General features: G+C 48.5%; 1 protein-coding gene across 4 annotated transcripts in view; it reads right to left on the reverse strand.

Moving 5' to 3' along the window:
- Positions 1 to 13847, reverse strand: part of CLSTN1 (calsyntenin 1) — a 76243-nt gene that overhangs the window by 9055 nt on the left and 53341 nt on the right. For all 4 annotated transcript variants that reach the window (XM_026519892.3, XM_026519890.3, XM_026519891.3 and 1 more), the window contains 7 exons: positions 13430 to 13625; positions 11631 to 11839; positions 10162 to 10311; positions 9861 to 10046; positions 7233 to 7481; positions 6740 to 6861; positions 2076 to 2238 (listed from right to left, as the gene is read on the reverse strand). In XM_026519892.3, coding sequence (XP_026375677.2) covers positions 2076 to 2238; positions 6740 to 6861; positions 7233 to 7481; positions 9861 to 10046; positions 10162 to 10311; positions 11631 to 11839; positions 13430 to 13625 — 1275 coding nt within the window. The remainder of the gene's footprint in view (positions 1 to 2075; positions 2239 to 6739; positions 6862 to 7232; positions 7482 to 9860; positions 10047 to 10161; positions 10312 to 11630; positions 11840 to 13429; positions 13626 to 13847) is intronic.

The raw sequence follows: 13847 nt of genomic DNA on the forward strand, positions 1-13847 counted from the left end.
GACAGGCCCAGTGTGCGGGCCCCACGATGCCTCCAGAACACCGTTAGGGATGACGTTTCGGCCGATGGGTGTGAGGCTGCTGCCTACAGCACGGGCCCTCCACCACAGATTTGTAAGGAAAGTGGGCTCAGATCTGCTGAAGGGAGGAAGGAGATCTTCCCCCGAGTAGCTACACTTTATAAACCGTGTGCTTGGTTTGGGAGCTTAAGTGGGTTTTTCTGGCTGAGGATCTTGAGAGGCTGAGGCAGAAAGAGATGAAGCTGATGGCCACTGAGTGACAGACGCTGTGGCCCAAACAGGCCCCGGGGGGCAGCCCAGAGCAAGGGCTTTACTTTGACCCAAGCAGCGAAGCTCTTGGGTTTGCATTCATATTTTTATTCTTATTTTTAAAACGACACAAATTATTGTTTAATCTGGGAAGCAACTCTGGACTAAAATGTTAAGACTTAGCAACTAAGGGGCACCTGGGTGGCTCAGCTGGTTAAGCATCTGCCTGCAGCTCAGGTCATGATCCCAGGGTTCTGGGATCGAGCCCCACATCAGGCTCCCTGCTCTGCGGGGAGTCTGCTTCTCCCTCTGCCCCTCCCCATGTTTGTACTCACACTATCACATAAATAAATAACAATTAAAAAAAAAAAAAAGACTTAGCACCTAAAACAATTCCCACTTCCCTGGTACTCTGTTCCTTGTTCCTTGGCCTCAAGTTCCACTTTCTCATAGATGAACTGTCCCCGAAATTAAATCCAGGAGTCAGCTAAAGAAGTTCACTCTAAAATGCTGTCTTAACCTTTTTAATTTAAAAGGATCTGCAGGAAAATGATGAAATTCAAATTCTCTGAAATTAAACCAACACTGTCGAGGCAATCAGGCTGTTTTATAAATGTCTCGCCGACCTCGAGGTACAATGTTTCCACAGGGAGGAAAAAATACTCAAAAGGTCTGTTTAGCAGGTACAGGCAGTGACGGCGACCCCGTCAAGTGTGAGGGTTCACGTGAGGCTGTGAACCTCGAGGGCGGACGGAGGGTCCCGTGAACTTGGGCAGGAAAGATGACATGCTTCCTTACGTGAACTTCTGAAGGTGAGCTTTTCCTTCGGGTACGAATGTCGCCGCAAGGCACAGTACCACTGGCTGTCACCGCTACTCTCCCAGCGGGCCGCGCTGCCGCATTTACAACGCCCGTCACTACCTTCAAACTACGGCAGTTATGAAACTTGCGGCCAGAGCTTGCTGTCCGCTTGTTAGAGAAGCAGCACAGGTGCTACCATTTCAAAACGCTGGGCTTCTAGTCCTTTGATAACTCTCTTTCCATTTAATTGCTTACCTTGGAAATCCTAGTATTTTGTTTCATAGATTAATAAAAAATTATCCTGAGAAGGGGTCCCCATCAGACCACAAGCTCTCCATGCACCGGCTTTAAGGGTTCAAATCCTGATGCCAAGATTAACCAGCGGAGTAACCCTGGGCTCTGAGCCTCAGTTTCTTCGGCTGTAAAATGGGGCTAAACTTCCCGTTAAGGATTAGTGAGAGAACGCATGTAAAGTAATCAGCTCGCGGCCTGCCAGTTAGAAAGTCCGAATAAGTGGTATTGTTGCTTCGGTGGTGGTTGTCACATCCCATCCCTGGTCTTGCAGCAGAGATGTCCTGGGAGTCCCCTCTAGCAGAGCTCCTGGCCGCTTCGCCAGCACTAAACGTTCTAGAAGTGTCCTTGGGTCAAAGGACACTTACAGTTCTGGGCCTGACATCAGCTGCCACCTCTTTGTTTTCAGAACTTTTCAATAAACAGCTTAGTTTATAAAACAATCCCTCCACCAACGGCACTCTCCCTCCATGTAACGCTCCCTCCCAGGTTCCCAAAGGGGGCTGGTTGCTTCAGTTGTATAATACACAGTTAGTGCCCACCCCAGCGTGGCACCCGCAGTGTCCCCAGAAAGGCCACGCCCAGGAGAAGGGACGAAAAGCGGAAGGACGGGAGGGTAAGGGGGTAAGACACTGAGATGAGCCTGCTTCCACTGCTAAGGCCACGAGGCAGGATTTAATTCCCGAGACTGGGGAGAGGGTGCCAATGACCGCTACCTTGCCAGCAGGCCCCAACCACGAGCTGAGTTTCAATCTTGGTTGGATGAAGCGGGTAATCCTCGGTCACAGAGAAGGGCTCGTGAGACACTCCGTCCACATAGAGGGTCGCACTTGGGAACTCCACATTGAGGACGTAGTGATGCCACTCTTCGTCACAGACCTACGAGGGGAGAAGCAGAGCCTGAGAGGTCTACCCTCTCACCCAGAAACAATGAGAGCCACACCACTGGATACGGACAGCAAGTCGCCCATAAGGAATAATGTCTTCTGAAAAAGGAAACCAATTTTAAAAAATCTAACAGCAAAATATATCTCACTCACTCAACCACAACTCGCCCAAAAGGGCCAAAGCAACATTATCCCCACTCGGACGCTCCAGACCAGGGGGCAGTGCTCACTCATCATGTGACAGGGCCTCAGAATACGGAGCTGCCCAGTTCTCTTCTGCCAACGGTCTGACAGGGATTCTTGTACCGGCAGGCGGACGGCCTCCCATCGAGCCAGCCTCGCCCGCCCACGGACCGTGCCTCCGTTTCTGCATCAAAACGGACACCACCTGCGACCTCAGGAGAAGCAAGCTGGAGCGCGCGTATTTTCTTTTTCAATTCAAAGGTGCGGATCTAAATAAACGTGAGCGCACGGCTCAGAGGGCATGATAAATTAGACCGCGTTCCTTCCCCATCGTGAACGAGCATTTCCCTCGCGGCCGAGGGAAAGCGCTGGTCGGCAGCCTCCGAGGCCCCTTCAGTCTGGCACTCCCTGATCTTTGGCCTCGGAGGAAGAGGCAGGCACTCCAGAACGGAGGCAGGCAGAGAAAGAGACGGAGTGGGACAAAGTTTTTAAAAAGGTATTTCTAAATAAGCTTGCCCAATTTATACATTCTAAAAAACTGAAACGATGAGAACGTCAACAGACCAGAAACATCACAATAAATGAAGAAATTACCAAAGAATACCCCCCAGAGAAAAGCGGCTGTTCCTGATGAGTTTATTACAGAAAGAAATGCAAACCTCTAATATGGTGCACATATGCGTATCTCATATCTCAGATGCATACTAGATAAGTACGTGTATTTATTACATGAAACATTTTTAAATGAAGGAATTGCACAGCAAGTCACTTCTGAAGCAGGTAGTATCTTAATTTCAGCTTGTCTCTATTTAAAACAAGTTTCGCAGTGTTAGCTCCTTCAGAAAGCAGTTTCTATTGTCTCCCTGGTTCTTGAATTACCTCACATTTCTGGGGCACCAGCAGAATGATACTGTAAGTCCATCTGACCTTAGTCAAAAGTCCCTGAGAGTATTCTGGGAAGACAGGGGTAGAACTGGCATAATTTTTGGATTTCCCTGAAAACTGGGCGATCAGAATAGCGAAGCCCAAAGCCACAGGCACACCCATGACACTTCTCAGTTCGGTGCCTGGGTGCACCCCGAGATCCCCGGGTGCCCCCTGAGACGCACGCAGGTGGAGAAAAGCAACAGGGCTCCCAGTCCAGGGGATAGCAGAGGGCGGTGAGACTGTATTTACTTGTTGAGATGATTTATGACAACAGAAAGGGGAGGCAGAGCCCAGAAACTAGGAAAAAGGTCATGCTCCCCAACTCCCTCCTCTGAAAGCACAGGAAAAGTAATTTCTCGTAGAATGAGGAGAGGGGAAAGGATCACAGCTCAATCCCATGTGAACTTTTCAAGAGAAAGAAAGAGAATTGCTGGAATAATATCCCTCCAGACCCCCTTTCAAGACACACTGGCCACAAACAGGAAAATGATCATGTATTGTCTCAAAATGCACTAGAAACGCCAGGAAAGTGACACAAAACACGGAAGAATGTGGCTTATGACTACAACAACTCAGACAAGAGCTGACAAAAAAGGAATGACTCGGAAAGAAAGTGCCAGACACAGAAAACAGGTAAGGAATACCAACCAAAGGTGAAGGGTTCCCAGGGAAAAAAAGCAAAGTGATTAGGGGGGCTTAGTAAGAGCTCTTAATGACACCAAAAACTTGCCTGAAATACCAAACAGCTTGAAACTATATACTGAAAACGGGCATACCACATATCTGGGAAAACAGACCCAAAACAATCAAGACGTAGGCATAAAATTAACTGGCTTCAAAAAAGAAAAGAAACTCATCCTTTGGTCACCCAAACAAAAGGACCAAGTGTTTTACGAGGGAAAGAAAATCAGATGGCCGCAGCAGCAGATTCTGTGTCAGAAGAAAACGGACAGAGAGATCTTCTGTTCTTGTAAATCTCAAATGGGAGCCAGAGATTTTATATCTAGCCAAACTGACCTTCCGTGTAAAGGCCACAGGCACACTATTAAACATGGAGGAACTCAGGCTGTTCCCGTGAATCCCTCCTGAGTACACACTACCCACAACACAGATGACTGAGACAGAGCGAGCATGAATGGCTCCTTACAGCACGGAAACAGAAACACCCAGACACAGAGCCTAAAGGGACCAGAAACATGCAAACCCGAGCCCGATCGAGCCTCTAGGCCACAATGCTGATTTACAGGCTGTAAAGGAGAGAGTGGAATATACGGCCCCACAGGGATACAACCAGCCAAATATACACTATGGGAAACTCTGCGGGACAAACAGCCTGATTTTGTCATCAAATAAATTGCAGGAGAGAAGAGAAAAATCTACAGATTATAAAATAAAGTCAAACGTTTATCAACCAGTCACCAATCCTTATATGGATCCTGATTCAAACAGATTATAAACATAATAATATTTACAAGACGGGCGCCTGTGTGGTTCCGTCGCTTGGGCATCTGCCTTCAGCTCCGTTGTGATCTCGGGGTCCTGGGATGGAGCCCCGCATGGGGCTCCCTGCTCAGTGGCGAGCCTGCTTCTCCCTCTTCCTCTGCCCCTACCCCCACTCATGCTCTCTCTCTCTCTCAAATAAATTTAAAAAACAATTTACGAGACAATCTGAAACTTAAGCACCAATTAGCTATCCAACGATGTTAAGAAATTGTTTGGTTTTTTTTTTGAGAGACAGAGAGTGCACACGTGCACAAGCCCAGGGAGGGGCAGAGGGAGCGAATCAAAGCAGACTCCATGCTGACTGAGCATGGAGCCTGACGCGGGGCTCGATCTCACGACCCCGAGATCATGACCTGAGCTGAAATCAAGAGTTGGATGCTTACCCTGACTGAGCCACCCAGGTGCTCTGTTATTTTTTTAAGATGTGAAAAAGAACTGTGGTTATGCTTATCTTTTAGATACACATATTGCATTATCTCCACAGAGAACGAAATGCCACATGTGGGATTTACCTCAAGGAGGTAACAGCAATCATTAACAGTGAGTGGGGGTAATGACGAACCCACACTGGCCGAGTGTTAACTGGTGAAGCTAGGTGAAGGGTACGTGGGGTTGTTCTTTACACTAATCTGTCTGCTTTTACGTACATCTGAAATTTCCCATAATGAAGTGGGTTTTTTTAATATCATCTGAAGAAACTAAATATGTAAATACAGACTACGGTTATTAGGACACAACTGTGCCTACGAACTCGACGTACACCACAAAGGGGTTTTCGGGACTGTACCTTTCTTTAGTTTCTTGAAAAACTGTATGTATAAAAGATTCTCTATGAGACAGATTCTCTATGAAAATGGAAACGACACCAGTAAGAGATGAACGCTGCCAGCCGGCCTGTCGCTTCGTCTTCGATCACACGCGGCCTTCCTGTCTCGTTCATGCTCGCACACATCGACCTATCTTGTGCGTGCTACGGACGACGCTGCATTCCAGCAACGACAGGAGCACATTCGTCAGCTCTGGCCCGCTACCTCCACGAGACAGAGCTAAGCTCAGGACACAGGTTTCCGTCCTGACCCAACCCGAGATCGAGAGGAGAAGTGACCTGCTGTGATTTTAATGGACAGGCTTCCTCGGCGTACAGAGTCCCCTTGTTTCCTGCAACACGTCAATTTTTTTCACGTGATACTTGCTTTTTATCACAGAAACTGTTGGGAAAGCGGCTTTGCAGAGATATGCTATCATCAAAAGGGCTATAACGTGACCTAATGTCGAAACTGTAAACTCCGCAAGCTAGTAGATGGTGTGGTTTCTGGAAGATGTCAAGATTGCTGGCTCCATGACAATTTAAAATATCCCGTGGAACCCCTACATTTGCTGAGGCCCCCGGGGGCTCCTTGGCACAGTTCAGGAGCCCAGGCTTTGGCTTTAAGTAATGAATAAACCAATAAAGGATCTCAAGCCCAATTTTTAAGCAAGTGCTGCTTATTTCAATAAATTACAACATACCATTTTCAATTTAAAGCATATAATTTCTCTATATTAATAATGGATATATAAAATACACACTTAGAAAAATGAGAAACTTAGGCTTCCAGTGCAAAGGAGTTCAAAGGATTTAATTTGCTATCCTATGACCCACAGGCAATATAATAAAGGTTTTTTTAAATGTCATCGGAACAAACTAAACATGGTTACTATGGTTACTATAATAGAACTGTGCCTAAAATGTCTATGTAAGTTGCAAAAAGTTTTATATTTTTATATTTATTCATAAATATAAATACACACTGCCCCTATACAGCCGGTCCCGTGTAAAGCTGCAATACCTCGTTATAGTCTCTGAAAGATCAGAACCGGTGTGTCTTCCAGGCACATACCTGATTCAACTTCCAGTGGAATTCCGCAGGTTTGTATTTCTTTTCTTCTGAAGGATCCTGGCGGAGGAGGAAAATAAGCCGGCAGCCGTGGACATAGAGTGAATAATGGTGCCGGTTCATGTCTGCAGAGAGAAAACCTACTGGTAAATTGCCAACTTGAGACCCAAAGGAGAAGTAAAAGCCATTTCCTTGATGGATTTTGAAGACACAGTGTTATCAGCCTACGTGAACTCTCCAGTTGGGCCAAGGCAGGGTTTAGAAACAAACATGCTTGGGTTTTACTGAGACGTGGGGCCCAATTCACTGAGTAAAACTAACAACCAAATACCAGTGCAGTATCTTGAGGACAGAGCGCCCTGGCCCAGAGCGCAGAACGCTGTCTGTCGCCAACCAGCCTGTGGGAGCCTCTGAGGGAGGTCAGGTGCCCCACCTCCAGCAACCACTGCGGGGGCCGCTCGAGTCTGACGGACGCCCTGACGGCAAATTAACCTACCTGTTTTGTCTGAACTACAAAGAATCGTCTCCTTCTTCCTGCCAAAAGGCCCATGCCTCATCCACACAGAAATCGTAAAAGGCTCCTTGGGGTTGACCGAGACGACACCATCGGGGATCCTCACTGCTTGCGTGCCATTGAACTCGAAGACCTGGTCGCTGTCGTGGCCATTGTCGGTGGGGAGGCCCACAGTCCAGTTCAAGGACCCGCTTGGGGAAGGGAGCAGCTCGGCAGTGCCAGACGCAGCACCTAAGCCGACAGAGTCACATTTCACACACGTCACGTGAAGGACTTAAAAGGCATGGTTTCGAAGTGACACTAAGGCAACATCCTTACTTCACACAATTGGCTAGTCCCAGTTTACATTCCCTCAAAAATACCGGTTTCGATTAAAAAAAATCATAAATAATAACTGTGGATATTTTTTAAAAAGGAAAAAAGGAAGAAAGCCTTACTTGCAATCCCACCCAGATATATCCGCTATTAACATCTGAGTATAAACACTTCCAGTCTTTTCTTTATGAATATATACGCATTATGAGTGGAGTCAAGCAATGTACATAGGTATACATACACTCCCACTAATATTCTTCCACAGCGTAACTTCTAATGTCTGAAAGGCATTTCATTGCACAGATACACTGCGACTTATTTAACTGATCTCCGTAGTAGGCACTGAGGTTGTCCCCACTTTTTTCTTTTTTTAAAGATTTTATTTATTTATTTGTCAGAGAGAGAGAGCGCATGAGCAGGGGGAGCGACAGGCAGAGCAGGGAACCTGACGCAGGGCTCGATCCCAGGACCCTGGGATTATGACCTGAGCTGAAGGCAGATGCTTAACCGACTGAGCCACCCAGGCGTCTCCTGTCCCACTTTTTTCTATGACAAACCTTGCCTTTATCAGGATCTCTGTGTGACTCAATGATTATTCCCTTAGCATAAATTCCTAGAAATGGAATTAGTAAGCCAAAGAACATGAAAAAAAATTTCCAGCTGTCGTTATGTATTGCCAAGTTCAATCTTCTTTTAAACGTGTCCACAGAAGTTGACTGAGCTCCCCCAGTCACCTGGCCCTTCCCTGTTCCCTGGAGCCACGTGACCTAATGTATAACTTCGGTCAGGCACGAGCACCTGCCACTTCCTAAAAGTGTGAACTTATCCTCCTCTAGTCACCGTTCATTCCTCAGTAAAAATGAGGTCAACACCACCTCCTCTGCAGGCCTGATGGGCACGTATGGAAATGCAGGGCATAGAGTCAGCACTCGCATATGAAATTCCTTCCATTCTTCATGACTTTAGACTGTTCTGCGGAGAAAATGTTCATTTAATACCATAAAAAGTCATGGCACTTTTTATGAGAGAGAAAATGAGTTTTAAACATTATACTTAAATAGACACAGGGGCGCCTGGGTGGCTCAGTCGGTGAAGCGTCGGCCTTCGGCTCAGCTCATGATCCCGAGGTCCTGGGATCGAGCCCCACATTGGGCTCCCTGCTCCGTGGGGAGCCTGCCTCTGCCCCACCCCTCCCCACACATCGTTTAAAACAGAATATGTCCCAGTGCTCTTAACTGTACGTATATATTTCAGTACACGAGTATGTGGACTGAGTCACGCCACACCAGAGTGTATTCATCATGGGGACAAGCTAGCAGAGGGTACGCTTTTTTGCTTTTGCTTATTCCAGGTTTGTAAGAAGTCCGAAACCTGCGGGCTGTTACGAGGCCGGAGGAAAGACAGGCAAACGTGGGCGAACGCCCCCTGCAGAGCTGACACTGAGCAGCTCTCGAGGCACAGAACACTCTCCGAGGACGAAGCCCGTTCGGGTGACGGGTCTCTTGTCACTGACGAAGCGAAACACTCTCCCTCAGCAGTTTCCACGACAGGCACCCTCCCTCCCCTCTACCTCATGTAGGTAAGCCAGAAAAATGCCCGCAACTGCGGGTGAAGACAGAGCTCGAGGCTTTGCTCAGATCTGTAACCACGGGTCAACTTCACGTAATGCTTGTGGTAAACAGAATGTGCTGAAACTTGAAATTAGGCGGGAGTGTCCTTAGTTTTGATTTTTTTTTTTTTAAGATTTTATTTATTTATTTGACAGAGATAGAGACAGCCAGTGAGAGAGGGAACACAAGCAGGGGGAGTGGGAGAGGAAGAAGCAGGCTCCCAGCGGAGGAGCCTGATGTGGGGCTCGATCCCATAACGCCGGGATCACGCCCTGAGCCGAAGGCAGACACTTAACTGCTGTGCCACCCAGGCGCCCCTAGTTTTGATTTTCTGCCTGTTTGCCTAAAGCTATCGCGTTACCTGTTTTTTCCTTCGGTCCTGAGATAAACATCTCATCTCGTTTCAAACTCACTCCGCTTACATAATCCCTCTTTTGAGGATTCCCTGGGTTAGAGAAATACTTTCTTCCAATCACTGGTTCTTAAAGTGTGCACGTGCGTAACATTTTGAACAGACTTTTCAGGGGTTTATGAACGTCCTCAAGCCCATCCAGCAGGAACATTAGCCAGGAAGGCAGTAATGGCCACTTCAGAGAGTCTGATTCTGACCAGCAACACACGCACGCATTCCCTTCCATTTGAGAGGGGGTCTCTCGCCTTCCCTGAAGACCACCCCAACCCTTACCGCACAGCTGGTGAAGGGACTTCTCTGAGTAGGTGTCCCGGTCACAGCCTTTTCCGATGTGGCCGGTCTCCAGCTCCACCGTCGCCTGCACGGAGGCCACGGATTCATCGCACGTCTCCAGATGGATGTTGGGGAAGAGGGCCAAGGTGCCCGTGCCAGGCTCATACTCGATCCTATTGTTCCATCCTGGGTCGGTCCACAAACCCGGGTGGGAAGAAAGGAGGAAAACTCACACGTTAGTTTTCTCTGGTAGACGGCGTTTAAGAACGGGTGCGAGAGCAGAAAGGAGAACGAAGCTCACCTTGCCACCCCGGGGTGCAGGTGGGCTTGATGCTGACCTTCACCAAGACATCTTCCGCCGCCCTCCGCTTCCCGCAGTCGTAGGCGGTGACCATCAGCTTGTACTGGTGTTCCTTCCCATAGTTCAGCTTCTCTGTGTTTTTTATATAACCTTCCAGAGGGGCAGAAACAACAGTGAGAACTCAGAGCCGGGCTGAGACACAAAGTGCGCGTGCTTCGGGCGTCATAAACACCGCCGGGGAAATAAAACTTCGGCTGCAGGTAATTAACACCCGGTCTGGCTGTCCCGAGCTTGAACTCACACTTAAGGATTGTTCCAACAGAAGGAACGAGTCTACACAATTCAACTTCATTTATTCTTACGGTTTTTCTTTTTTGGTTTTATATATTTGCTTTAAGATTAAGCAATTTCATGAGGCCTGAGGCCTGGTTCACAGGTGGCCGAAATATGAAATACAAAATCAAGCTGCACTAAATATTTCTTGCTAAAAGATCTACTTTGTGTGTGTGTGAGAGAGAGAGACCGAGAGACAGAGAGATTTCCCACCCCCACCCACTAGAACAGCAGCCTGCTTTTGCATCTGAATGCGTACGTCTGCAAAGTGTTTGCAATGTCCATGATTTCATTAGAAGATTCTGGACTGTGCATTAGCAACAGAGACACTGTATCGCCGTCAAGAAGCCATAACCCTAATCAAGAAGCAGAGTTTCAGCATGAGTTCATTCTGCTCAGTGACGAAGGTTGGGAGGACCCGGCAGGAAGGCATAAACCTTCACGTTGCAGACGAGGCAGAAGATGCAAATCTAATGGGGACAGAACACAGGCCAAGCGAAGGTCGGTCTTCTCGAATGCACACTGACGGGCAGGTGAGAAGGTACAGATCAAAAACATGCTTGGTGGGGGTTTTTTTAGACCTTGGTGGGAGAGGAAAAAGAAGGGCACCCCATAAAGAACACACAACTTTAGGTGCCAGAAGCGAGGCTTTCAAGGGACAGGATAAAAAAAATGTGAAACACACACACACACACACCATTAGGGCTCTGCTATGGACTGAACGCTTGTGTCCCCCCAGATTCCTACACTGAAGTCCTAACACCCCATGCGACGGTGTCACGAGGAGGTCCTCCTCGGGGAGGAACTTAGGCTTAGGTGAGTTGTGAGGGTGGGGACCCCACACTGGGATCCCAGAGGGCTCTCTCTCTCCCCGCCACATGGGGACGCAGCGAGAAGACGGCCACCTGTGAACCAGGCCTCAGGCCTCACAAGACACTAAATCGGCCAGCACCTCGATCCTGGTCTCCCCCCACCAGAACCATGCGAAGTAAGCGTCTTGTCGTTTGAGCCCCCGGCTTGTGGTGCTTTGTTACAGTAGCCTGAAGGTACGGACGAAGATCGTGTCCAATCTGAGTCTCGCCGGCACCTGCCACGGACCGTCGCCCCGGTAAGGAAGGCTTGCTCCTCTGACTTACCGTCTTTGTCGATGGCGAACGGCACATCTGGAGTGACGATTTCATAGCTGCAAATCTGGCTGAACTGAGGGGAGCAATCTGCGTCCACGGCCTCCACTCGCAGGATGCTGTCATACTGTCTGCCCTCAGTGACGGTCGCCTTGTAGGATTTCTCCTTGAACACCGGTGCGTACTCGTTCACGTCGTTCACCTGAATGTGGACAGTTGCTCTGGAAGAAGAAGAAGAAAAGCTGTGCGGTCGATTTGGTTTTTTTACCCAGAGATACCAATTCTGCCCTGGCCTTAAATTTCCTTTGGCTACTATCTTGTTTCATGAAGTTCAAATGATGGAGAGCAAAATGAAACAAGTCACTGTTTTTACTTCCATGTGGAGATGACTTCAGAAAGTTAGAATAGGAATTTGAGTTGATTCCTCCAGGTCCCAAGAGAAAGGGAGCTGGTTTAAAAAAAAAAGGCAGTAATGTAAAATAGAAGAGGGCTAGGGGTTTTCTCGACAGTATGGGACAGGGGATGCAGAAGGGAGATAAACTAGAGAAGACAAAATAAGAGACTAAGGAAGAAGTAGCAAGACATAGAGAGAAGATGGGAAACATGGACGGGGAGCCTGAGTGGGAGCATGGAAACAAGTTCTGTCTGGCTTCTAAGGAACGGGGACCACTAGCAACCCACTGCTGCCCATCCCCCATTACTGATCCAACAAACGAGGGACCTCAGTGTGACCTCAACGATCCCCCTCCCCCCCAGCAGACCGCTTGCTGCCACGTTCCACCTCCCCAGCTCGGGCAAGAGGCAACGAAGGCGCCATCAGACCTGGCTGCAAAGAGAGGAAACAGTCTTAGGGCATGTTTCTGACTCAGACAAGATCTCTGATTGAAATAAGGCCTTTTTCAAGGACAACAGGAAGGTCACACCATGCGAAAGGGATGAGGAGCGATTCGCTGGCTCTCAGCCCCCGAGCGTTCACTAAGACCCTCCACGCCCAGCGCCATGCACCCTCCGGACCCTCACAGAGGGTCACGTGCTATCATCCCCCACGCGTCCCTCTCTCCTTAGCCCAGGCGCTAAGTAAAAACTGAGACTCAATGAAACGGAACTGGCCTAATGCCGAAGGGATAGCAAGTGGTAGAGAAAAGACCGGATTCTACCTAAATCTAGGTCTAGTCCAGAGTCCCTCTGTTACACGAGTAGTTCTCACAGCCAGGAGGGGGCGCAGCACTCAGTCTGCTCCCGCCAGCACCAAGGAATTCTGCGCCCTTAGAATTCACAGAAAAAAGAAACCTAACAGCAAAATACTTCCCTCAGGAAAAAGTGGCCTTTTCCAGTTTTCAGCGTAGGGCCTTAGTTACTGTAACAGAGTACTTGGTGGGATAAAATTACTCATTCATTTATTCAACATCTAATGCTGTGGGGCAAACAGACAGGATTCCTGCTCTCAAAAGAGCTTACGCTGTCATGGGGGACAACCCAGAAATACCTTCTGCCTCATCTTTAAAAACAGAGAGCCTTGGGGGACACCCGGGTAGCTCGGTCGGTTAAGTGTCTGCCTTTGGCTCAGGGGTCCTGGGATCGAGCCCCATGTTGGGCTCCTTGCTCGGCAGGGAGTCTGCTTTTCCCCCTCCCTCTGTCCTCCCCGGCCCCACGCCCCCTAAAAAGAGGGCTTGTGCTCTCTCTCTTTTTCTGTCTCAAATTAAATAAATAAAATCTTAAAAAAAACCCAACAAAACCCAACACAGTCTTGGGGACAGGGACAACGGTCCCTACTGCTTTCACATGCCCTCTCCCTGCCCAGCTTAACTTACTTATGAGACTTTTTCGTGCTGGTGCCGTCCGGCCCCTTGCCGCAGTCATAGGCCTGGATGGTGAATGTGTAGTCTTTCTGCAGTTCACAGTCCAGTTTCTCTTTTGAGCGAATAATTCCCTCGCCAGTGGACTTATCCACTACCACTGCATCAAAGGGGACATTCTGCCCATGAATTTTAAATCCACAAATCTCACCTAGGGAGTCAAAGCAGCGCAGGTTAGACTTTCTGCCCCATGAGTCTGCACGGACCCCCACCCCTGCCCTCCCCGGCCCCACGCCCCCCAAAAAGAAAAGAAACGACAACAGTTCAGCAGCCAGGGGTTTAGAGGGTCTGTGGACAAAGCAAGGGCACTGTGCTTTGACGGGGTAAGTTCCGGGGCTTTAGTAAAAAGAAGCATGTTCTGGCTTTCCAAGCA

Source organism: Ursus arctos, unplaced genomic scaffold (genome assembly GCF_023065955.2).
Source record: "Ursus arctos isolate Adak ecotype North America unplaced genomic scaffold, UrsArc2.0 scaffold_32, whole genome shotgun sequence".
Classification (NCBI taxonomy): Eukaryota; Metazoa; Chordata; class Mammalia; order Carnivora; family Ursidae; genus Ursus; species Ursus arctos.